Raw genomic sequence first — 27,845 nt, forward strand, 5'->3', positions numbered from 1 at the left:
AATAAAAAATGCTTGAACTCTTGTGAATTAGAAAACTTTGTTTTACCAAATAATCAAAGTTTTAGATTCAAAATAGTCAGTGACAAGTTTCCTTAAAGAAATATTTGCGGTTGTTGTTGACCAAAATTTTTCATTTTCAAAATTTGAATCTCGGCGACAAGAAAAATGGTTAAAATATATTTCGAAAAAAAAAAGTAATCTTGTTTGTGTGCTTGCATGTATATATTTTTGTTTTAATATTTTACAGGATTGAGTTCTTTTCTTTTTTTTTTTTTTTTTTTTTTTTAAAAGTAGTTTATTAAATGTCTGATGTAGGTAAAACCCATGACCTGTGGTCTATAAAAGTTTTGACGACAAGAAAATATAGAGGAGGGAGGAAATAACAGACATTCTTGCATTTTTCTTAAAACCCTCCTGTCACAAATTATTCATCAGTTCGTTTAAAAAAATTTTATTTCATTAAAAATTTTTTTTATAAAGTTTGTAAAAAAAAAAAAAAAAAATGTAATAATGTAGATATTATAGTTTACAATTAAATGGACTGCTCTCAGCATGTATGGGTCAATGGAGTAGGGAGAAGAGGATGAAAAGAAAGAATTGTGCAAAGTCGACCCTCACTCCCCACCCCTACACACATACCCCATGTTTTTTTTGTGTACTCTATGATCACCAACCTGGTCGGCAAAACAGAACAGTTTTTACCAAATGAGCGAACATCCTTTCTGGTCCAACACTCAAAAGCCGTTGAAGCTGCCGGAAGAGAATAAAAAGAGTATAACAAACTCAGTTGTAAAGCGTAGGACTAGAGGCCTCCAGAGCTTTTTTACTCAATCCTGAGGGAGTCATAACTTAAAATTTTTTTTTTTAGTGATTCACCCGGCAGAAATAGAATTTTGATTTTAAACAGAGAAATATAAATTTTCAGTAAGATTGAAGAAATGTTGGTAATAATCGCAGGAAAATGCATTACAACATTGTAAATTTAAAATGAAAATTTTTTTATTTTCTGAGAAATTTCTTTTGTAGACCATCATCAGTGAAGAACATGTTAAATCTTAAAAAAAAATATATATAACATGCTAGTAATTTTTATTACTTTCATAATAGATATGACATTAAGCAGAATCATATAACATTAATAAAGATGCGTCCAGTTAGAAAATTGAATGAAAAATCTAATAAAAGAAATATAATGAAAATATTCAATCAAACCCAAGTAGTATTTACTGTAGTAATAATAGCATTTCATTGAGAAAATTGATTTCATTCATTAAAGTGACAAAGACAGAATATTTGTCATTAACGCTGTCTTCAAAACTATTTTTTTTTAAAATCTCTAAGTAAAATATTTATTGCTTATTTTGACTTGCACTTATAATGAACATTTTAAGTAAAGAAAATGCAGAAAAGGCTTTATGATATACATACCTGTCGTGGAACAAAGATGGCACATTCCAAAAATCATATGATTTGATCAAATAGTTTTTTTTTTAAATTTTTTAATAATCAATTTAATAATCAAATTTTATGACTTGTTAAATATAAGTGAAACCAGTCGTCATATTTGATTGAATTTGAAATTCCCCTCTGATTACCTCCTCTTTAACAACCTCTCCATAGCTAGGACTTACTGCTAAAGATACTTAATTGCTAAAAATCGTAAAATTTGATTTTCTTGAAAAACAAACTACTTGATCAATTTTTTGCGATTTTTAGAATATAATATTTTCATGCTGCGACAAGTATGTACATTATAAAGGTTTCTTTTTCTTTATTTTTGTTTTCCTAAATAAGTGAAAGATTAAATAAGTACCAAATATTTTAATCACATAACTGTTTTTTATCAAAAGTTTTATTTTTATACATTTTCTTTATAGTTACTAGTAAAAAAAAAAAAAAAAATACAAAATTGCAAAAGCAAAAATCATTTTTTCAAAAGTTAAAAACAATGTTTCTAAATTCAGTGATGGTAGTTTCTAATTAGTAACAATGGATTATTAATGCCAAAAATGCCAACAATTTTAAGGGACAACTGGGAAAGCATTGGTCATAAAGACAATATTCTGTCCAGCTGATGCAGTGACATGAAGAGCAGGCATGAAGTGGACATTACAGGCCTGGACTTTTAGTCGAAGAGTTTATATTAGAAGAAACAGTGGGGATGCTCTTTTCTCTTCCCTGCAACCTCTTTCCCACAGAAGAGACGTTGCGAGCCTGCCTCTGCTTTATCGTTATTTTCATGGCAAGTGCACGTCTGAGTTCCAATCTATGGTCCCTCCTCGCCAAACTCTCATGAAAAACACTCGTCTACCTGAAACCACTATCAATAATTTCCCCCCACTCTTTATCTGTGTCTAAACCTAAACATAGATTCCATGAACAAAACTTCTTTCTTAGAACTGCACGCTTGTGGAACTCTCTTCCATTTGCCTTCTTTCCAGCTGACTACAATTTGGTCATCTTCAAGTCCAACGTAAACAAATTATCAATTAGCCCCCCCCCCTTAAGTAATCCAATTTACCAAATTTTCACCACTAACGATTACTACGATATTTTTGCATTGATTACTGTACACTCATTAACCTTTATCCTCGAGTGGCCTTCGGGCCTTGATAAGTGGGGATTCTTTTGTAAAAAAAAAAAAAAACAAAAAAAAAAAAACCCAAGAAGCAGCAGTATGATAACTGGTTTTCTGATTTTCAATCATGGATTCTTTATTTTGTCCTTTACTCATCATCGTAACATTTTGTTCCATCGTTAGGCAGTGTCCGAGGTATACCACATTGTGAACATGTCTCACTTAGGTGACAGTCTCTAAGGATGTGTGCGATAGTCTGCACATTAAAAGTGCAAAAACACCTAGCATCCTGTACATAGCTCCGCTTGTGCAGGTTGTTCCATATTTTGGCAACCTTCGCTCGGGACTGGTTGAATGTTATCCAATCTTTCCGGGGGAGTTCAGAGCCTGTAGGGAGATCTTCTTTTGGGACTAGAAAGAACCTCGTTGTTATCTTTATGAAAGAGTCAGTCTTTTTTATTAGACTTCATACTTATGATGTGACTTTTGTATTTAAGACATGGCCATCATGATTCTAACAGTCATTGTGTTTACAACACAGATTTTGTACCCTTGATACTATGATGGAGGGGGGATATCAATGAAAAACTTTTCTCAGAAAGTTATAAAACAAATGTAGCTGTCAACTAAGGTAATTTTTAAATTTTCTTTACTAAAATTATGTGTGTGTGTGTGTATATATATATATATATATATATATATATATATATATATATTAGTTCAGTTCAAGTATATTAATAACATGAACTAAAAAAAAAAATTTTTTCCAAAGTGCTCAATACATGATTAGGTTGAATAAAATTATAAAAATTACAAAGAGTCTATATGGATCAAACAAAGAATGTTGAAATGTTGGTCGGTCTGTGTGGACTCCTTATAATGTTTACATAATTTTATTTATATATGCATGTAAACAATGTATTTATTTTTTGTTATTAAAAGATCAAACATATTGGCTCTTATCACATTAAATAAAAAGAAATTAAAATTATCTACCTGTGATTAACGAGCCAATATATTTCGTCCACGGGCAACTCAAGGTGCACTCATCCCCGAACAAGTGCCAACACGACTATACAGGTATTTTTGTTTTCATTCAGACCAGCCCGGTTTTTTGTGAGTCACATTTTTTCCACATAAAAAAAATCTTTGAGGTTAACTTTGTCGTTATGAATATGCAAATAATAACAAAATATGTCCTATTTTAATATTCAGATCAAATTTTGCTCATCAACAGCCTTTCATGGATGTTTAACAGTAAATTAGAAGATTTCCAAAGTTCATGACTTCTGCCATGTAATCTGTATTTTCACACACTTTTAATCGTGTTCTTCACAGACTAGAGGTTTTTGACCATTTTTATCTGTGTTGAATCCTGCGTCTGCCTCAACAACATCTCCTGCCAACTGCAGTTGTCCCTCCAGCAGGGTCTTCTCACAAGATGCTTTCACTAAGTTGGCCACGCTCTTTGCTATCAAGAAGGTAATCTTATCAGAGAAGCCATTGGTCCAGTTTTTCCTCGGGACTGGAAGAAGCGATGCAGCAGCGAGCTTAAAATGTGGCTCAGAACGGTTAAGCAAGACACCAAACAGATTCTGGGTCGTGACTGGCTGTCGATAGTGTCAGCGTAGGCGATTGCCAGGCCTGGTCAGCTTTTATGCGAGATGCTGTGAATTCTTTGGAAGGAACCAACTTAACTGATCCGAGGTGAATGCCACCTCAAGACAAAACAAGAAGAATGTATTCTTCGGTTTCATTAAAGGCTTCAAGTATGTCTCAGTAATATGAACCTGTCATCAAATATTCCAGCTAGTATATATCAAAACAAATACAAACAAGTTAAAACTACCATGACTTCATTAGAAGAATCAATCAGTCAGTTTTTCCAATGAAACTACAGTGGCTTTAACTTGTGTTTCTTTGTTTTGCTATATATTATCTACACATATATCGAGCCTTTTTTAATATTAATACTGTTGTGTATAAACACTTTATATTTGATACCTTACATATATATATATATATACATGTATATATGTATGTATGTAACCCGATGGGGGGGGGGCGGACAATGCCGTAGGATCTTGCTAGTGGATTAAGAAACAGCCTGTCACCTGGGTGGTCCCATTGACATGAATTCAGGAGATTTCACACGATGGAATCTAACAAAGATGATGATGATAGGATGGTGATGGAAGGAGAGGGTTTTTTTTTCTTTTTTGCAGATAACTAAACTGATCCCCCCCCCCTCACCAGAATGGATAGTGAAAAGTATCTACGCCGGAATGAAAGTCATATTTGATACCATATATATATATATATACTAAATGAAAGATGAGAAATAATCTATTCTGCCCTTAACTCCTCAGAAGAAACAGCACCCAACAATCCCATCAAAAGAAAAACGGTTTTTGATACAATTTATTAATACCGAAATTTAAATTTTAGTGACTTTACTTGAAAATTCAGGATAGCAAAAGAGTGTAAAATAAAAGGAGATTGCAACTTCTCTTCCTATTTTTGGATTTTGTAATTATGTCCAAATGCATTTTGTTTTCTTTTGGTGGATTGGTGGTTGCTGTTTATTCTGAGAAGTTAAGGGCAGAATAGATTCATTGATTGATATAATAATTAAATGAATGATTTTGCGCTATGAAACAGTTGCTGCTTAGAATGGTAAATGTCAATGTAATTAAAGGAATAAATTGTAAGATGGTCAACATCATAAAATTTGGAATATAGACTTGTCCTTATATATATATATATAAACTGGAAAAGATTATACGTTGTTAACATACTGCTACCAATTTTCAAATGGCGTAATTTCTGCATTAGTGACTGGGAATTGCAAATGACGTTACAATGACTAAACTTATGCATTCATGACCTCAAAATTTAATTTCTTTGTTGCAGATACTAACGGTGTGAGACTCTAAGAAAACAACCCCTGTCATGGACATAAGAATGGTGGTGACCATGTAGAAAAATAAATTCTGGAGTTCAAAAGGTTACTTATTTTAATGGTTCCACTCCTGTTTTCGTAACTCTTCAATTTTTTTGAGTAAAAAAAAAACAGAATGGGAGGCTTTACTTTTGGAACGGTCCTTGTATTAATTTATTAATTTGTGGCAAGACATTCATATTGGAAAAAATAAAGAATAATAAATTGGTTCCACTATAACAAAGAGCATTACTTTGGCCGCATCCTGTATGTCTGCATTATATGTCATTTTCATTTATGTGTCTGCATTTAGCTATAATTTTTTTTTTTATTTAACAATAATTTGGTTTTTAAAGTTATTAATTTGGTTGTTTTTAATTTAACATTAAATCATGTTTAGAGGAAAAAAAATTATGAACTTGTAAAAATTATCATGTGTATGAATATTATTAATTCCAAGTTCACTTTTCAATTGATGTCAATCGGAAAAATGTCTGATGATCGGTAATGCCATAAAACTGCAGTAAAGTGATTAGCTAAATATATTTTATTTATTATTATTATATAAATTTATCTGGTAGGATTTTGAGGTGTTTGTTTGTCTAGAGTTTGTTGTTTTAATTTGGTTCTCTACTGAGTTTTGTGTTATATATTTATTATTAGCAGAAATCAATAACAAAAATAAATTACTTTGTTTGTTAAGTCTGTATTTTTAGAGACCTTTTTAGAGAGGAGGATAGTTTAATATATTGTTAAATAGATTTTTCTTTCACCCGATTGAGGAGTAAGAATTTTCCTGGGTCCAATCAACTTTGTTCGAAATGCGAAAATAATGATTGATAAACAAGGTAGGACTCTCAAAAATTACCGTCCTCCACTCAAAATGGAAACATAAAATAAATATACATTTAACAATTAAACCATGTTACTGGATGGATTTAACAAAGCAGTGTTATTGTTATTTGTAATTAATTGGTTTTTATTGTTTGTTGAATAATTATATATACGTGTGTGTGTGTGTGTAACTATACATCCACTAAAGATACTCAGGTTCTGTCCATTAGGTTATCTAGAATTTCAAAAAGATTCTGGTTTAAATTAATTTTCTGTGACTATTCAGCCTCATTTTGTATGTCTGATTTGGAAAAATTCACTTGAACTGGAAATTTTGATATTTCAAAGTTTATTTCCCCTGATGCAGGCGTTATTGGGTCGACTACAGGGATACTACCTGGTTAATATTCTTCAAACTGCTTGCATTGTTCTAAATGAAATATCTAAGAGAGGCTGAAAAGTTCCACGCTGTTATTTTAAAATAGATTGTTTAAATATTATAGATAACTTGATGGGCGTAACCCGAGTATCTCTAACAGACAGATAAATGTATAGTTTATATAAATGTATGGTTTATATAAATGTATAATTTATATAAATGTATAGTTTATATAAATGTATTTGTTACAAACATGCACTTTCTTCTTTTTCTGATGATACAAGATACATGTCATATGTATGTACCAAGTTATAGATATTAAAGAGAAAAAACTTTTGAATTTAATAAGGTTATTAAAAGTGCTCAATAAAAGAAGAGCAAGATATATTTCTATTGATATAAACAAATTTACATGGTTGTTATGACACTGGACATACTAATGTTTTGGACAAATGGTTGGTTAAAACCACAAATCCTGCATTTTTTTTTTTTTTTTTTTGAGAACTGGTTTTCTTCTGAGGAAGACAAACTTTTTTTAAGTCGCCTGACAAGGACTTGTAGTTTTAATCAACCATCTGTCCGACACATGAGGATATCCAATGTCGCAACCATGTAAATTTATTTATATCAATAAAAAAATTGAATATATATATATATATATATATATATGAATGGAAGAAAGAAAGGAAAAACAATTAAACATGTAAAGAAATAACAAAAGCAGAAAATTTTACCGGTTTTGTTCAGATCACTACACGAAACAGATCAAATTTTTTTTTTTTTATTTCTTCCTATGTTTAATTGTATTTTCTTACTGTTTTTCATACATTCTCAATAATTTCTCGTTTTATGATATATTGTGTTCGTGAATAATAATACCCAAAGTGCAGTAAAACTCTTAAGATGATGTAAATTAAAATTCAAGGATTTTATCCATTAAAAAAGAAACAAAATTAATTAAAATGAAATGTAAAAAAACAAAATTACTTTGTTGAAATCAAGGAAGAAAAGAAGTTGTGAAAGCAATTCCTGCGTATTACTACGCTTCTCATTTTGCTTGGTAAATTTGAGCAGTGGCCGTTGGAACGTTGATCTGAGTGCCAGCCGGGTACATCTGAATTGTAGGGAAGATCTGTGTGGTGGTCGGTGATATTTGTATCGTACTCGGAAATATATGAGTCACAGGGTTCATTTGCGTGTACAGAGGGTACACCTGGGTAGCTGTTGGATATGTCCCCTGGGTACTGCTGACAACGACGTTCGTCGCTAGGGTTCCCATGTTCACGGTGTGCGTCTGAATGCCCCCGGACATGTCTACGACAGTGGTATTCGGGGTTGCGACAACCATCTGCGTGGCAATGCTAGCATTTTCAGTACCGTTGTTGCTAGCGATGGTCGTGGTAGGGGTGGCGGTAGTTGTCGTAGTGGTGGTGGCATCGGTCTCAGGCTCGACATCCGTGATGCCAAGGTTTGGTTTGATATCTTTTAGGATCTGATCATTGTTGTCAGGGGCGGTGATGATGAGTGTCGTACCGATGTTGTTGTTGATGATGTTCCGTTGGGGGACGCAGCTGATCTTGATACCGTTCTTATTCGGCCGGTTGTGCTTGACAAGGTGGTCCTTACGGGAGAAGGCGAACCCACAGATTTGGCACTTGAAGGGTCTCTCTCCAGTGTGGATCCTTTGGTGAACCTTTAAATACGACCGGTGCACGAATGTCTTCTGGCAGATATCGCAGCTGAACCGTTTCTCCAACTGATGCGTGCCGCGATGCCGGGCGAGGTGGTCGCTGCGGTAAAATGCGCAGCCACAGATCTGGCACTTGAACGGACGCTCGCCAGTATGAATCCGTTTATGCAACTTCAGGTGATCCCGACGCGACAAGCATTTTCCGCAGATGTCACATTTATACTGCTTTTCGGCTGTTGTGACGATCGTACCCATGGGGACGGTAATGGGCGTCTGAGTCTGTTGTTGGTGTTGATGCTGATGTTGGTGGTGGTGGTGGTGATGATGGTGATGATGATTATGATGATTACAGTTATGGCCTTCCATATTTAGACGTGTCTTTTTTTATACGTACAGCAAGATGAACAGGTAAGTCGAAGAGAAAATATGTTGGCTTATGATGGGTAGATAGTCAGATAGCAAATATCTAGACTGAGTTTAGGGTTTTAATGATGAAGACATATAATAGTTACTCACTGGTTATGCTAGTTCCAATGTACGACAAAACTTTATTAGTGCAATATTAGTAGAACAGGAACAACAGATTCAAATATCATTGAATATAGAAACACTTTAGAAATCTTGAAGATCTCAAATTCAAAATATTATTGCAAATTTAATAATCAACATCAAATTAAACATTTTCTAGAATTTTTTTTTTTTTTTGCCATCAATTGAGGAATTTTGCTTTTGTATTGTATAAATTTTCCGTTGCATCCAAGATATGCACTTTTGATTTTGTTGAGCGATATAATTCCGAGGCCGGATTAAATATAAGATCTGCGTAACGCACAAATTACAGGGAAGGATTTATAATTCATAAGACTTTTGTTGTTCATTAATGATTTATCGTCAATGTGGTCAGAGCCGCAGGTGAACTTCATCCTTTGTGGATTGTTGCTTTCTTTCGTCCCTAATAAATTTCTATTTTCAAAGAAACTTTCAGCATTTTTTGGAGAAAAAAAAAAAAAAAATTCCCCAAAATTGTTTGATTCTGAAAAAAAAAAGAAAAAAAGAAAGAAAAATATATTTATATATAAATAAATAGTTAAATATATAAAAACAAACATTAAAATAATTAAGTTTGAATTAAAAAAAAAAAGTAATTTTGTGCATGAAAATTTCAATGCTAAATATAAGTAGTTCAATTACAAAAAAAAAAATACAATCTTAAATGTTTATAATACTGTTTCTATTATGGAACAAAATGTATCAAGTGTATTGTATTTTATAAATATACATTATTTATTTATCTATAAAAGTGAAATTATGTGTGTGTGTGTGTGTTTCCCTACTAAAATACTTTGTCAATTTTCAGCCTACAGACTCAAGAGTTGACATGAGGGGTATTGAGATTTGGGAAAATCTTTTTAATTAGTTTTCGGCCAGAAATTTGGCTGTCAAGGGGTCAAAGTTCAACGATTTGACCTTTGAAAACTCTACCAAACTCCTCCGCCAATTTTGGGTTTAAACACTTGAAATTTTAAATTTAGGTTACTTGGACATGGATCAAACTTTTTAATTTGATTTGAGCCCAAAACAATAAATGTTAAGGGGTCAAAGTTAAAATAATTTGACCTCTTATTTAGCCACATTTTGGACTAAACATTTGAAGTTTTACATAAAGTGTATTCAGACATAGGGCAAGCTTTTTAATCGGTTTTTGGCCCAAAATTTGGCTGCCAAGGACTTAAAGTTAAAAAAATTGGACCTTTGCGGTCTCTACCAAACTATTCAGCCAATTTTGAGTCTAAACATTTATAATTGCATGTAATAGTTAACTAAAGATGATCATTCCATAAGAAAACTGAAAAAACTAATAGGGAATTAATTGAAATGAATGTTTAAAAGAATATGCAAATTAGCTAGATCTTTTGCTAGTGAATGCATTTCCACAACCCATATATAAGAAAATTGTATTTTCTTTATAAATAAATAGAAAAGAGGGTTTTTAATATGAATATCGATACACACAAAAGAAAAACGAATTTAGGAGTATCTTGGCCTTGATAATGTGGTGATGCCTGTGTAAAAATATATATATATATATATATATATATATATATATATATATATATATATACATCATCCACAGACACTGTTTCACAGTTCTTCAGTGCAGCTAGACTAGCACCCATCCCGAGCCAGGGATCGAACCTACAACCATTTAATTGATAGTCTACAGTTCTTTTTTCCGGGCTCATGGGGGTGCCTGCAAACACTAACAGAAAAACTACAAAATGAAAGTAAAATAAAGACATTTCAGCTAAATAAAGTCTAGTTATTATAGCTGTGACTGAAACACATCATTATTATTATTTTATGTATCGACATAAAATTTTATAGGAGATATTTTATATATCAATTGTCGGCATTTACTTCAATAGTAATCTGTGTAAGTAGTGTAGTTAAGTTATAAAAAGACATATGGCAATTAAGCTACACAGAATTTTCTGTGTTTAATCTCTGTAAGAAATCATCAGGCTAAAATACATTTTTTTTTTACTTTGTCATATCAAAGAATCTACTGTTGATTTTATACAGGGTTGAATGATAAAATTGTCACTCTAGAAAAGACAACATGATTCCATTTCTGTTCGGTGAAAACTGGCTTTTTTTTTGTTGTTACAGACCATCTACTTGTTGGCCAGTTGTGTACAAATCCCAAGAGTGATAGGAACCGTCTATCATGTCTGAAAGCGACACAATGTTCAACAAGCAAAATCGTAGATGTGCCGCTGTACAACTCATGCTCTCTACCAATCCAAGTTATAACAACAGGACCATTGCCAGCACCCTCAAGATGTAATCTGGACAGTTCAATGCTTGAGGGTACAGCTGAATGAAGTTTCTGGCTACAGTCTTTGGTGTGGTTTCAAGTGAGGGCCACATCATGCCACCTCACATCTTCGAAGTTGGCTTGAAAGTCAACAACAGTATGCCTGGATGTGCGTTAGAGTGTGGTGATCCCCTGGAGCAATCAAGTGGCCGCTAGCAGACTCTGAGTGTGGCAGCAGGGCTTGGTGCTGGCTCACAAGTCTAAAGAGGCCCAGGCTTGGTTTGAGAAGGAGTGCTAGGACTTTGTACCCTTTTTTCACTGCCCCCTCTCCTCCTCGACCTGAACCTGTTAGACTACTTCATTTGGTCATATGTCAAGAACATCACCAACATGACCTCCTATACCAAAACCAGCTTGATTGCTGCAGTCCGCCGAGTATTTGCAGAGCTCCCACCAACGCTTGTAGAAAAGGCATGCTCCCAGTTCCAGACACATATCGATGTGGTGATTGAGGCTGAAGGTGGCTATATTGAATAGATGTCAGCTCTACTACAAAATCAAGTTGGGCGACAAATTTATTGTTCCGCCTTGTATACTAGGTCTTTCTGATTGTGTGGTAATAAAATGCACTTGTGATGTTTAGGCTGTATAAGGAGTTAACTTTGATCCAAATCGCCTGTCCCTTCTTTCATCAAACTTTTTTTAATTATTGATACTCGTCAAAGACATTCCAATACAAAACCTTTCTAAGAAGACTGTCAGTTACATAAAGTACATTTGTGTGAAATTTCATAAAAATCGACTCAGTTGTTTTGGAGTCCACAGGGAATGAACTCTCACGCACATATAAAGTTCCTTTTATATCATAGTAGAGAGAGATACTTAATGACGTCATGAAGAATGGGTGATATCTTTATGACCTCATTCAGTGTGCACGGTGACAAGATACAAGCAAACGAGATCCAGTTTTAGTATATATGCTAGATGTAAATTACTGACGTTACTATACTAATGCTAACAGAGGAAAGGGACAGGAGAGGGAAGATTATATATATATATATATATATATATATATATATATAAAATCAATACTGACCCAATGGGTCAGTGGTTAGACCTCTTCAAAATTGACCTTTTTCTTCAAACATATGGAAACTGCTATTATTCCCATTCTCCAAGGTCTAAATTAGCTAAATATACCAGTTATTGTGATCTTGGACCTTGGCTATGCCTGCCTCAAGAGCCATGTAATTTTATTGTTGACGTTTTTCAAAAACGCTGCAAAATTTGGGATATTCTTTCCAGAAAACCGGTCTAAAAAAAAAAAAAAAAAAAAAAATATTGCATATTTTTCTATTAAACCTTTTATTTTAAAATTTGGTCTTTGCTCCTTTTATTGAAAAAAAATAGAGTTTAAATTACATTTTTCAAGTAGTTATAAGCTTTGAAAGACAGTGAGTCTAATTATTCAAATTTTTATCACTCATTTTTAATGGCGACATCTGACACTGCTACCAAATTACTATCATCAATTTTTTTATAAGATCCCTGAACTTTTGTAAATCACACACGCAACAAAATATTTTTTTGTTGAAAATTACATTAAAATAAAAGATATACAAACTTACAATTGAAATATGTTTAAAAACAAAACAAAAAAATTGAGCAAGATTAAAGAAAAAAAAAAACGAGAGTCGACATATCGATTTTTAAATATGTGGGTTTAAGCATAAACAGTACTTACTTGTCATGTCGAAAATAGTATTATATTAAAAAATACGAAAATTATATAAAACTATTTATAGATAAAAGTAATTTTTACGGAAAATTGGAGGAAACTGCATTTTCCTTAGATGTGAACACATTAAAGATTGCAAATACAGGGGAATACTTATCCCCCTTTCGTCACTTTAATGGCTTCCGACATTTATATCCGATAGCGATAGACTTTTCTTTTTTTAAAAGAGCAGTTGTACTCCTCAATCAATTTTCGTAATTTTGGGATATATTACTATTTTCAACATGACAAGTACTGTTTTTGCTTAAAATGACATTAAAAAATTTATCTTTTGACTATCTTGACCCCCCCCTTTTTTTTAAATTCTTACGTTAAAAACATTTTAAAATAGAGCTGGAAAAAGTAAACAATTATTTTTCAGGATGAATTGATTTTTCACATTTTAAAACGAATATGAAGTTCGCAGATTTCAAAAGACAAAGGGCAATTTTCTTTTTATTTTTAAAGCAATAAATAAATATAAATAAAATAAGTAAATAAATAAATAAAAATAGGTGCAAGTAAAAGTAGGTCTAGCAGACGAGCCTCGTTCTGAAATTTGGAAGATTTAGGTCAAAAACCGGTGAAGCTACCGAAAAGTAGCCCTTTTGAATGAAGATGGATATAAACAATATTTTTAAAATTAATTTCTAAATTTTACTTAAAAACAAAATGTAAACATATATAAACAATATATTTTTAGAAAATAATTTTTTAATTTTAATTAAAAATAGATTGTAAACATGTAGACAATTTAAAAAAAAAATAATTGAAAAATGCGTGGTTCCACTGGTTCTTTGCAATAATAGAGGCGCCGCCTCGCACCTCCTATTAAAAAAGACAACTGAAAAAAAAAAAAAAGTTTTAGTACTTTTACTTATTTTAAAGCGCTTTTTAAAGTTTGAAACACAAGTCGAGCCTAGTTGTTAACTTAGAACAACAAGGGCGCATGGCGGAAATCCTTGAGTTTTAATGTATTGTAATGCTTTTATTGGGGTAGCACCGGTTTCAGATGTCATGTGACCTAACTTTTCAGAATGAGGCTCTTCTACTAGACCCACTTCCTTTACTTGCACACAAAAAATAAATACATGTGATTTTCCGTTTTCTTTCAAAATACATTTTGTTAACAATAAAAAAATCCAAGCAAATAAGATTTCGTATTATTTGGAGATTAACGGCATCTGATAAGTAATTCCCTAAAAAAAAAAAAAAAAAAAAAAAAAAAAAAAAATTCTACTTTTTTTTTGGGGTGGTGGTGGTAGGGATTACATATAATAACAAACTGAAAAACTTGTCGGAAAGAAAAACAAACGAATGCTTATTTACAAGAATTACATTTATCTAAAAAAAAAAAAAAAAAAAAACAAAACAAAACGTTTATGTACTCACTCGTCACAGAACAAAGTTGTCATATTCCAAAAATCACTTAAATTGATCAAGTATTTTTTATTTTACTAAGAAAATTAATTTTTAGTGCACTTATTGATCCGTGCTGAAATAATAGCGTTATTATTTAAAAAGCCATTCTTAACATGGGGAAGGGGAGGGTGTTTTGTACCTATTCTGTACTTTAACCTTACAATTCATTAAACTTGAATTAAACTTGGAAATACTATTTAAAAAATAGCGCGGATCAATAAGTGCATTAGCACCAATTGTTTTTTTAGTGATTTTAATACAGGGTGAGGGTAGGGTGACCCCACCAATAAAAAACAAAAGCTAAATGGAGGCCATCTAGAACATATGCTGTAGAACGGAGAAAAAAAAAAGGCCAAAGACCCTAGTGTTTTGATGTGATGTTTTGAATATAATAAATTAATTATAACCAAAGTTCATTTCATTCGGACAAAACACTAAGAAACGGGGCCTAATTACAGTTGTGGCCCGTTTTCTTTGGGTCACCCTGTACTAGATGTATCCATTATAAGACTGATTTTCATCTCGATAGTTCGAATTGAGTTGTCTCCCTCTTATTTATTCAACATGGCTGATCAAAATCATTCGTCTTGCTTCGTCAGAAAATTTTATTTGCTTCGTTAAAAAACAAAAATACTTGATCAGTTTACGTGGTTTTTGAAATATGACATCTTCGTTCCGTGACGAGTACGTACATTTTTTTTGGTATTTTTGCACTTATGCCACCGTGCTAAAATAATAACGTTATTATTTAGAAAGTCATTTTTAATATGAGGAGGAAGTTTTGTAACTATTCTGTACTTTCTCACCTACCTAACAATTTAATAAAAAGAGATATCGTAAAACTCAAATTTAACTTAAAAATACAATAAAAATTAAAAAAATATCACGGTAACAATTAAATAAATACCAATCTAACGCAAAAAAAAAAAAAAAAAAAAGACATACGGCGGACCTGAAGAATCTTGCCCCCTCCTTATTTTTTTTTAATTTCTATTTTTTTTTTTTTTTAATTTTTTCAGAGGAATATTATCGAATAAACATTAGTTGTAGATGATAAAAAAAAAAGGAAAAAGTTAATGTTTCAATATTTGTAAGGGGTGCTCACTCAATGCAACTTAAATCGATCATCCATTTTAGAACAACTCAACGTTTTTACGCCAAATTTCGTGAATTTAACCTATTTTTAAGCAGTTTAACATTTTATGTTATTTCAAAAAGCGAAATAAAAAAAGCTAGATTCACAAAATTTGGCCTAAAAACATCGAGTGGTTCTAAAATTAGTGCTCGATTTAAAACGTTGTAATTAGAAACTGAGCAGTGAGCCTCAGTGAGCACCCTCTACAAATATTCAAATACTGACTTTTCTCATTTTGTTGATAATCTGGTAAACTAGTGTTCATTCGATAATAATTCGCTGGAACAAAATTTTTGAAAAAAAAATAAAAAAAATAAATAAATTAAAAAAAAATAAATAAAAAAAAATAGAAAGGAGGCAAGTCAATGGACCTGGGTTAATCTCGTCAGCATCAGAAAAAGCCAAACTCTTTGCCAAGAACTTTGCAGCTAATTCTACTCTTTGCGACCAAGGCCGCCAACCCCCAATATTTCCTCCTGTATCAGAAAACACACTATGTGATATACAAATATCTGTATGTGATGTTGCCAAGCTAATCAAAAACCTTGATTCCACTAAAGCAACCGGCCCTGACGGTATTCCAATTATAGTACTCAAAAAGCTTCAACCAGAACTAGCACCCATACTTACAAAACTGTTTAAACGCTGTCTTAAGGAGAATTGCTTCCCATCACCCTGGAAAATCTCATCAGTATGCCCTGTATTTAAGAATTCAGGTGATCGTTCATCCCCCTCTCAGTACAGGCCAATAAGTCTCCTGTGCGTCATGAGTAAGTTGCTGGAATCTGTGTTAAATAGAGAAGTAATCAACCATCTTAGCAAAAATAACCTTCTTAGTGACACACAATATGGTTTCCGTTCTGCTAGATCTACAGCAGATGTGCTTACAGTTATATCTCATAGGATTAGCGAATCTCTCGACAGAGGCAACCTTTCTAGGGCAATTGCTCTTGACATATCAAAGGCCTTTGATAGGGTATGGCATAAAGGTTTACTTCACAAGATCTCCAACTATGGTATAGCTGGAAATGTCTTCTCAATTATTACATCATTTCTCTCTGATAGGTTCATAAGAGTAGTAGTTGATGGGCAAAAATCAGAAGCTCACAGTATAAATGCTGGAGTCCCTCAGGGGTCCACCCTGGGCCCAATTCTTTTCCTGATCTACATTAATGACCTTCCAAATCATATCCTTACATCATTCGTAGACATTTTTGCTGACGACACTACCATCTATGGTAGCACATCTAAGACAGTAAACGACCAAGTTCTCTCTGATTCTCTCTCCTCTGATCTTGATCACGTTGTACAATGGGGAAAGGAGTGGCTGGTTACTTTTAATGCATCTAAAACCAAGCTTCTATCTTTACATCATCAACGTTCTGATCCCCATCTGGCATCAATTAAAATGAATGGCTCTTGTCTTGGGGAGGCCTCAAGTTTTGACAGGCTTCTGGGCTTGACCTTTACTCCTGATCTTGAATGGAATACGTACATCAAATCTGTTGCCAAGGCCGCTGGAAAAATGGTCGGATCCTTCTATCGATCCAGTAGATATCTCACTGCTGATGCAATTCTCTATCTATATAAGAGCCAGATACGTCCAAGGATGGAATACTGTTGCCACATATGGGCAGGAGCTGCTAGAAAAGACTTGTCCTGCCTTGATAGGGTTCAAAATAGACTTCGTGGCCTGGTGGGAGATGTCCTTTTCTCTTTGCTGCAACCTCTATCTCACAGAAGAGATGTTGTGAGTTTGTCTCTGCTTTATCGTTATTTTCATGGAAAGTGTTCGACTGAGCTTCAATCTATGGTCCCCCCTCGCCAAACTTTCACAAGAAACACTAGACTAGCTGAAAACATTATCAATAATTTTCCACACTCTTTATCTGCGCCTAAACCTAAACATAGATTCCATGATCAAAGCTTCTTTCTTAGAACTGCACGCCTGTGGAATTGTCTTCCGTTTTCCTGCTTTCCAGCTGTCTATAATATGGTTGTCTTCAAGTCCAACGTGAACAAGTTTCTGATGAGCCGTTCCACTTAAGTTAACAAATTTACCGAACTTCCATTACTATCGATTACTGTATTGTCCTTTTGACTACTCTACACTCTTTAACCCTTATTCTTGAGTGGCATATCGGCCTTGATAATGTGGTGACGCCTATGTAAAAAAAAAACAAAGATTATTTAGGTCCGCCTGACATTCTATTCCCAGGCCATTCTGGCGTTTTAGGCTAACAGGCATTTTTTATGCGCATGCTTGCGCGTACAACAATGGCCACCAGTGATAACAAAGGAATAATTGCTTAATATCCGGAAAAGTATTTATTTGCAGAAAATTTAAACGCGATATTCGTTGTTTGCATACTCGACAACCTATTTAAGTCGTCATTTTAAAAGTGGTTGTTAACGTGGAAAGTTAGGTACATAAAGCACAACATGGCGCAATAACATTGTTTCTGGTACTTCTACAGAATTTGAATCGAACCAACTTTTGCTGAACTTAAACTAAACCTAAGTTAAGACTAAAAACAGTTGGGTTCAAATTCTGTAGAAGCATTGTAAGCTTAAAAAAATGTTGATATCCAGAAGAAAATGAGCAAATGTAGAGGTTCATTTATTGTTTAAAAACTGGTAGAGGCGTAAAGTCGATGTCTAAATGCAAAACTTTGTGTATATAAATATTTGCATACAAATAAGAAATAATTTTAATATATGAAAGTGTATTTTGGTTCGTAGGCTTTGGATGAAACAATAAACTGGATTCCACCGTGCTCAATAGCAGGTAGAGAGCTCTATATTTATTAAGTAGAAAATTGTTGTTTCGCTTTTCATTGTTTTGGTTTGAGGAAGTTTTAGCCAGTGTTAACTGAAACTGGAATGCAATGGCCAGAGATGTGTGTATATATAAATAAACGCACTTACTGATCCGGCGGATCCGCGCAATTTTTTAAATCGTATTTCCAAGTTTAATTAAAGTTATATGATATGTTTTTTTTTTATTCAATTGTAAAGTTAAAGTATAGAATAGGTACAAAACACCCTACACCCATGTTAAGAATGGCTTTTTAAATAATAACGTTATTTCAGCAGTCAGCACGGATCAATAAGTGCACTAGTACCAAATAAACGGGTAATTTTTTACGACGTGCCCCAGCATATTATAAACACTCCATCTTCCGCATGTTAAGAACGGCTTCCAGAATACCCCCCCCCAAACCTCGAAAGCCGTTCTTAACATGGGGGTTGGGATGGGGGTATACTACGCTGGGCCAGGTCATATATAAAAAAAAAATACGTAACAGAGATAAAAATCCGACATGTATGGTATTAAAAACTTGAACGATTCATCCGTTTAGTGCGGGCTTTTGATACTAATATATATATATATATATATATATATATATATATATATATATTACGCTATTGTTTATTGATATCCGTACTTGTGTTGGTAATACCATTAAATAAACTGTTAATTTAGTTCACGGGGCTGGGAATAAACAAATAAAACAAAGTAAGAAAATGGTCCGAGTCTCATGTGTCAAAAGAAAAAAAAAGTAATACGTAAAATGTTTAGAAATAAATACGAAATGTTGACTAAATATTATAAAATTAATATAAATAAATAAGAAATAATATTTTTAAAATACACGCACACCACACGCCAATAGAGATTCAAAAGTAAAACGCCGAACAGACATAATAGACGGTGCAAGAGTCAGAAAAATGGGGGTTCAGTATATTCTCCATTTTAAATACAAATCTCAAACTAAATCAATTTATCGGGGTTAGCCGTGTATTTCTATCGATGGTATAGAAGACCACGAGTTTCAATAATATTACGAACCGGCCCTTAAGAATGATGCTTTCCTTTCAATTCGAAATAATAAAACAATAAACTGATCCCCCATTTTATAACCAAGTGATTTCTTTATTATTGTTACGACCATTAGCAAAAGTAAAAGTACTCACCCCAAAACTGTGTGTGCGTTTTTTTTTTTTGTTTAACTCAGAATTAAGGCCATGGGTCCCATTTTTAGACAGAATGATGAGTATCGTTTTTAGTCCACGTGTAGGTTGATACCCCCCTTTGTTATGCCATGGAGAAAAGTCCCCCTAAAAACAACGGAAACAATACGAACAATCAAGTTGTAAAAAAAAAAAAAACATGGAAGTAAACAAAAGGGGAGATAATCGTTAAAATGGCGTGCGACACACAGACAGACCAACAATGGACAAATTATTCGGAAATACTTTTTGTTTCTTTTTCTTTCTTTTTTTCTCCCACTCTTCAAAGTACAGATAAAGCTTAAAAAAAAATATTCGTAATTATTATAATTTTACTGATTAATATAAATCTAAAATTTAACAAGATAAATAAATTAATAAATTTTTATCTTTTTCATTTTTAAAAACTTCGGGGACTTAGACATGTTTGCACCGGAACCTTTCATTTTCCTTTCCGCATTCAAAAAAACTAAACCTTTCCCATCCCATTACCGTAACACAACATTATCCGACCTCAAAGTGTAGTATAAGTTTTTATGATGTCATCCTTCCATGTATTATCTCCTCTTGTTGAAGGGGAATAGTTTTATTGCCTGAGGTTGTTCCTTCATTAGGAAATGCCAACAAATCCGATGAGGCAGTTTTTTTTTTTTTTATAGGTCGTTTGTTGGAAGGTATGTCTATAGGAAACGACCCATATCGACCCGAACGTTTCCGATTTCGAATTTTTCGATTTACAGCACTAATCGGAAATGGTCGAAGCAGTTCACGACTTAAAAACTGACATTTTATTTTTACAAAAAAAAAAAAAAAAAAATATTTTCGAAAAAAAAATTTATTAGTTTAGTTACGTCACTTATTTACATTTGGAAAAAGAAATTTGAAACTTTTTTGCAAAAAAACAACAAAAGAAATATTTTTTTTTACGATTACTGATTCCACTGAAGTTCCGGCTGCCCCATCCCAACGTTAAGAATTTTATTTTTTCTAAAGAATGTTATTATTTAGAAAAGCCCGGGTTTGTATTACTGTACACATAGATTCGAATAAGTTGCCAAAAAAACAAATAACAAATAAATGTTATCAAAGGCAAGATAAGTTACTTTTCTACCAAACTGGATATATTTTTCGTGTTTTTATTCAATGTAACATGTTTATTCAGCTCGAAAAACATACAGTGTTTACCGATGTATTGGAACATTCAAGATGGCGTCTGATTCTCTCTTTAACACGGTAAGTTTGGGAAAAGATGTTATAAATAAAAAACCGGATAAAATACTGTTAAAAACTCGCTCAATATATGTTACCGTGACATAGGTTGACATATATTCGGCGGGTTTTTAATAGTATTTTGAATATTTTTTTTTTTATTTATAACACCTTTTTCCAAACTTGCGGTGTTAAAGAGGGTGTGAGACAGACGCCATCTTGAATTTTCCAATACATCGGTAAACACTGTATGTTTTTCGAGCTGAATAAATATGTTACATTGAATAAAAACACAAAAAATATATCCAGTTTGGCAGAAAAGTAACTTATCTTGCCTTTGATAACATTTATTTGTTATATATATTTTTTTTGACAACTTTTTCGAATCTATGTGTACAGTAATACAAACCCACAAAAGATACTATAAAAAATCAATTAAAAACGAAGGAGCAATCAGAAGCGGAAACACTAATTGTAAAGATATCCAATTATTTAATACTTCTGCTTAATACACAGTTTTGGTTAATAATAAAGGAAAACTTATTGAATTTAAATATAATGCACTTATTTAATGCTTCTTCTTAAGTTATAAATGTTAAGAAATATTTGAGACGTGTTTGTTCATTATTGTTTGGAAATTTGTTTATATTCTTTACTTGAAATCGTCGAAACGAAAGTAATTAAGAAAAGGAGGCAAAATTAATGGATAAAAAAGTAAGCATCTCTCTCTCTCCTTCCTTCCCTGAATTTAGGTAAGCATTGTACCGGTAAAAATGGCACTTTGACAACGGAAAATTAGGACCGTTTGAGAAGTACAGGTTAACCTACCATCTTTAGTTTAAAGTAGCCCCCCCCCCCAACAAATTAAATAAATATCCTGTAATAGGCATTTACACTGGTAGGGGTGTAGGGTTAGACTTTTTTTTGTTAAATAGAGGCTAATCAAAAATGAAAATGTTTTCTGCTAGTTTGAGCGATTCTTTTAGTGGGCCAATATGAAACAGATAAGGAATATAAGACTTAATTGCTTGTATAAAATTTTCTGTTCCTATGTCCATCCTTGTAGCCATGTCACTAATAAGGATGCTGGAGGTGAACGTTTTAATTAGGCTGATGTTATCCGCCTGATAGTCAGTTACCTGAACCTTAGATTAACCCCTAAGGAGGCCGTCCTATCAGTACGTGAAAAGTATTGGGGCTGCTGTATATTGCCATTTGGTGAATGGATTCTGGACCATGCAGTAACTTCTGGTGGGGCTTCTCGATGCCATATTAGTGGGTAATTGTTATGGCTTTACCTTATCATGTGCTACAAAAATAAAAAAATTCTCCCTTTCTTTTTCTCTCTTCTTTTCTTTCTCTTGCTCTAACCAAGTCTGTCAGCCTATTCCACAAATCCCAAAACTCCATCATGAAAAGTTTCCGAAAAGAATACAAGATTAAACCCAGATCACTAACTTCTAACATAAAGCCTCACTACCATATCTCCTCCAACAGCAGGGGTCTACGTTCCAACCTTCCAGAGATTGAAACCCAATTACAGGAGATCAAACTAGACATATTCCTAAGTGAAACTGGCATTGAACCGACTGTTTCCCTAGATGAGTTTGTAATGAAAGAATACTCTAACTTAACATCCAGATTTGACCCCCAAGATCACCATAGGCATGGAATATGTGTCTACATTAGAGATTGCTTTCCATGTGGTAGGGACATCTCCAGCTTAAACCAGGCTTAGGGTCAAACAAATCCAACTTGCCTCCTCCCTTGAGGCTTGCATTCACAAATATCCGTGGGCTTAGAACTAATTTAGCTGATGTTGAAGCATTTCTCCTAACAAATACCCCGGATATCTTAGCACTAAGTGAGACTAACCTACACTCCTCCATCCCCTCTAACTACTTTAACATGCCTGGATATCTCCCACTCTGCCGTAAGGACTCTGACAGACATATGCACGGACTTGGAGTTTACATTCGTAATACCCTTCCCTTGACTAGAGAAACAAACCTAGAAACGGATGATCAAGCCTTTATGTGCTTTAGACTAATCATGCAACACAACATTAGCTACTTTTACTTTCTCTACCGCTCTCCCTCGACCCAAGACTGCACCATAATAAACAAAGTATCTGACAGCATAGACACAGCACTCTCCTTCGACACTAGCGCCCAAGTACATGTATTTGGCGACTTTAATGTCCATCACAAAAACTGGCTTGGATTCTCTACTTACACAGATGCAGCAGGCAGCGCAACTCATAGCTTCTCTGTATCTCACTCCCTAGCACAAATTGTTACTTTTCCAACCCGCTTCCCTGATCAGGAAGAACAACACGCATCACTATTAGATCTGTTTTTGACCACAGTTCCTGATGATTGTGTAACGAAAGCCGACAGCCCACTTGGGAACGCTGATCATGCGGTGATAATGGTTGAAATCGCCCTAAACTCTAGACCCAAAACTGAAGAGCCAGTGCTCAAAACAACGAGATATTATAAAAAGGCTGACTGGGAAGCTATCAGAGATCTTATCAGAGACGCCCCATGGGGAAATATTTTTTCTCTTCCTGCTGAACAGTGTGCAACCGAGACCACTGAATGGTTCAAAACTGCAATCGAAGCGCATGTTCCCATGCGGAAATTCTATAGCAAGCCCCACTCTCCCCAATGGTTTACTTCGACTTGCGCAACTGCCATTGCTCAAAGGCAGCATGCATTCCGCAGGTTTAATCGACATAAGTCCAGTTCAAACAGACAGAAGTACATAGAAGCTAGAAGTAACGTTAAGAAAGAAATAGCGACAGCTAAGAGGGAATTTACGGAAACCACGAAAAAACGCATCGAAGCACAAAAACTTGGAACTCGTGACTTCTGGAAAATCTACAACAGTGTAGTAAATAATGGGCAATCAACAATTCCCCCACTAACCAACAATCACGAGGTTCTTTGCTCAGCAACCGAGAAGGCTAACATGCTTGCTAGTCGGTTTGCCTCAAACTCCACACTGGACCCTCTAAACCACCCTCTACCTCAATTTCCTATGCGGACAGACGCCACGCTAGACGACCTGAAAATCACCCCTGCTCAGGTGCATGCTATCATAAAAAACCTTGACACTTCCAAAGCATGTGGACCCGACCTCATCCCAACTGTGCTATTAAAAAAGTGCTCAGCCGAAGTAGCTCCAGTTCTCTCCAAACTCTACAACAAATGCCTTAATGAATCTTGCTTTCCGAGCCGTTGGAAAACTGCTTCTGTAGTACCAGTATTCAAGAATTCTGGCGAAAGAACTGACCCATTAAATTATCGCCCTATTAGCCTCCTCCCACTTTTTGCCAAAATATTTGAGACCTTAATTAACCATGCTCTAGTCCAGCACCTTACAGATGCTAAACTTCTGACCGACCGTCAATATGGATTTAGACAAGCCCGTTCCACGGCAGACATCCTCACTGTAATCTCTGAACGCATATACCATTCACTGGACAAAGCGGGAGAGGGAAGAGCGGTAGCTCTAGATATATCTAAGGCTTTTGACAGGGTATGGCATGAGGGTCTCCTCAGGAAGATTAGATCTTACGGTATCACTGGTAGAATACTTAACGTAATTAAATCCTTCTTAGAAAAGAGAAAAATCCAGGTTGTCCTCGACGGTCGTACATCTAAACAATATGATATAAATGCGGGAGTGCCCCAAGGATCTATCCTGGGACCTCTGCTGTTCCTGATATTCATAAATGACCTCCCCGACAAGATTGCCTCTGAGATGGGGATATATGCTGATGACACCACACTCTATAGCAGGCACGACAGGAAAACAAACGAACATATATCTAAAGTAATGGCAGAAACACTAGAAGATGACCTCCAATCAGTAGTGGAATGGGGACAAAAATGGATGGTAACGTTCAATGCCACCAAGACAAAACTGGTTTCATTCAATAATTACAAGAAACCTTCTCTACCACCTATAGCAATGGCCAACGACTCTTTATCTGAGAGTACGTCTCTCAAGCTCCTTGGCCTAACGTTCACTGGAAACATGAGTTGGAACAGTTACATCGAGGGCATTGCCAGGGCCGCTGCAAGGAAGGTGGGCTCTCTCTACCGTGCTAGAAAACTTTTAACACCCGAAAGTATCCTGTACCTCTATAAGGCCACTATTCGCCCATGTATGGAGTATTGCTGTCATATTTGGGCCGGTGCATCGGCTACTAGTCTCTCGCTCCTTGACAGGGTTCAAAAGAGAGTCGCAAATCTGATAGGCCCTAAACTGGCATCAAAACTTCAGCCTCTGTCCCATCGTCGAAACGTTGCATCCCTCTGCCTGTTCTACAAGTATTATAATGGTGAATGCTCTGAAGAACTGCAAGCACTTGTGCCCCCACGACGTGAACACCCTCGACAGACCCGTCAAGCTGCAAAATCCCACCCCCACACTGTAGAGATCCCTAGATGTAAAAGATCCTTCTACTCCAGTAGTTTCTTCCCCAGAACTGCTAGACTTTGGAATTCCATTCCGGGTCACTGCTTCCCCAACTGTACTGACATGCATAAGTTCAAGTGCAACGTGAACCAACATCTCGCTGCCCTAATCCCTACATAGTACCCCAGTAGATGTTTCCCCTGATAGTAGCCCCCTACACCAAAGTGGCAATGTGCCTTGTTTGGGGTGAAAATGTAATAAAAAAAAAAAAAAAAAAAAGAGAAGAACCTAAATTACCCTATATGTGCTTCCAGGATGCACTGACATCACTGTATTTATATTTGCCCTCTATCGCCCCCACAACAGCAGAGTTACTCTTTAAGAGCATATCTAAGAAAATTGACCACATCCTGTCTGCTTATTCTTCGGCTAACATTCAAGTGTGTGGAAACTTCAATATCCACAATGTGGAATGGTTAACCCTCTCAAAAAAGACAGATTGATGAGAGGAGTTTCTGTCACGATTTCTCCATTGTTTATGACCTAACTCAGATTGTTTATGAACCCACCTGCATGCTTGGCACTGACGGTCAGTATGTAAGTCTCCCAGACCTTTTTTTTCACAACTTATTCTGAGTTATGTTCATTCTTTGTTCTGTCTCCACTGGGATCTTCCAACCACTTGGTTGTCTCAGTTAAGATAAAACGAAATGTGATAAGTCCTCAGACGTACCTCTCCATCGTACAGTATATCGATACTTTACTGCTGACTGGGATAGCTTCCGTCCATTTATATCAGATCTACTTCTGCGTTCCATGCTTTAAAAGTATAGTATCAGACCTGATGGAATGGTTAATTGTAGGTATCGACCACTTTTATGCCCTTAAAAATATTCCAGCAAATCCTAATAGCCAGCCATGGCTCTCTCCAGAATGTGCTGCTGCCATTGCACACAGAAATCAATTTTGCCATTGCTTCCAACGTAATAGATGTACTGAGACTAAAGCTGCTTTCAGGACTGCCAGCAACCACCATAAAAGAGTAATAAAGAACGTGAGAGAATTGTATGCTCAGTCTGTAAAGTCCAAAGTAGCTGAGCAGTAGCTTGGTTCCCACCAGTTTTGGCAAATAACAAACAGGATCCTGAACAGAAGCATGTGCTCTATCCCAACCATTATAAATGGACTTGAGGTAATCTCAGCATTGGAAAAAAACAAACTCTTTGCCAAGAACTTTGCAGCTAATTCTACCCTATGCGATCAAGGTTGCCCCTCCCATATTTCCTCTTGTAATCAAAAACATACTATGCGATATACAAATATCTGTGCGTGATATTGCCAAGCTAATAAAAAACCTTGATTTCAGTAAAGCAATTGGCCCTGATTGTATTCCAATTATAGTGCTGAAAAAGCTTCAACCAGAACTAGCTCCCATACTTACCAAGCTGTTTAAGCATTATATTAAGGAGAATTGCTTCCCAACACTCTGGAAAACCTCATCAGTATGCCCTGTATTTAAGAATTTAGGTGATCAGTCATCTTCCTCTCAGTACAGACCAATAAGTTTCCTGTGTGTCATGAGTAAATTGCTGGAATCTGTGTTAAATACAGAAGTAATCAACCACCTCAGCAAAAATAACCTTCTTAGTGACACGCAATATGGTTTCCGTTTTGCTAGATCTACAGCAGATGTGCTAGTGGATATATCTCATAGGATTAGCGAATCTCTCAATGGAGGCTTCTTTTCGAGGGAATTACTCTTGACATATCAAAGGCCTTTGATAGGGTATAGCATAATGATCTACTCCACAAGATCTCTAGCTACAGTATGGCTAGAAATGTCTTTTCAATTATTAAATAATTTCTCTCTCATAGGTTCATAAGAGTAGTGGTTGATGGGCAGAAATCAGAAGCCAACTCTCTTCCTGATCTACATCAATGATCTCCCGAATCACATCCTAAGATCATTCGTAGACATTTTTGATGGCAACACTACCATCTATGGCAACACATCAAAGGCTATAAATGACCAAGTTCTCTGATTCTCTCTTCTGATCTTGAGCACATAGTACAATGGGGAAAGAGGTAGCTGGTTAATTTTAATGCATCTAAAACGAAGCTTCTATCTTGACATCATCAACGCTCTGATCCTCGTCTGGCATCAATTGAAATGAATGGCTCTCATCTTTGGGAGGCTTCATGTTTTGACAAACATCTGGGTCTGACCTTTACTCCTGATCTGAAATGGAACACACACATCAAATCCGTTGCCAAGGTGGGATTATTCTACCGCTTTAATAGATATTTCACTGCTGATATAATTCTCTACTTGTATAAGAGTCAAGTACGTCCAAGGATGGAGTACTGTTGCTATCACTCTGGGCAAGACCTGCTAAAAGCAGCTTATACTGCCCTGACAGAGTTCAAAACAGACTTTGTAGCCTAGTAGGAGGATGCCCTTTTCTCTTTCCTGCAATCTCTTTCCCACAGAAGAGATGTTGTAAGCCTGTTTCTGCTTAATCATCATTTTCATGGCAAGTGATCATATGACCTCCAATCTATGGTCCCCTTTTGCCAAACTTTCATGAAAAACACTCGTCGAGTTGAAGCCAATATCAAT

General features: G+C 34.9%; 1 protein-coding gene across 4 annotated transcripts; it reads right to left on the minus strand.

Annotated features, from left to right (window-relative positions):
* Positions 1 to 221: 221 nt before the first annotated feature.
* On the minus strand, positions 222 to 20,249 carry LOC145242685 (uncharacterized). 4 transcript variants are annotated; one of them, XR_013862803.1, is made up of 3 exons: positions 19,553 to 20,249; positions 7,720 to 9,455; positions 222 to 750 (listed from the first exon to the last, which is right to left on the minus strand). XR_013862803.1 is itself a non-coding variant. In XM_080105817.1 (2 exons), the coding sequence occupies exon 2, from the start codon at positions 8,786 to 8,788 to the stop codon at positions 7,781 to 7,783; it is 1,008 nt and encodes a 335-aa protein (XP_079961943.1). In that variant the 5' UTR covers positions 8,789 to 9,455; positions 19,553 to 20,249; the 3' UTR covers positions 222 to 7,780. The 4 variants fall into 4 exon arrangements, 3 of the variants coding, with proteins under 3 accessions (XP_079961943.1, XP_079961945.1, XP_079961944.1); XM_080105817.1 differs by having other exon boundaries at positions 222 to 9,455; XM_080105819.1 differs by lacking the exon at positions 19,553 to 20,249 and adding an exon at positions 16,205 to 16,326 and having other exon boundaries at positions 222 to 9,455.
* Positions 20,250 to 27,845: the final 7,596 nt, after the last annotated feature.

This window comes from Euprymna scolopes, chromosome 21 (assembly GCF_053919585.1).
Source record: "Euprymna scolopes isolate OS-2025 chromosome 21, ASM5391958v1, whole genome shotgun sequence".
In the NCBI taxonomy this organism is placed as follows: Eukaryota; Metazoa; Mollusca; class Cephalopoda; order Sepiida; family Sepiolidae; genus Euprymna; species Euprymna scolopes.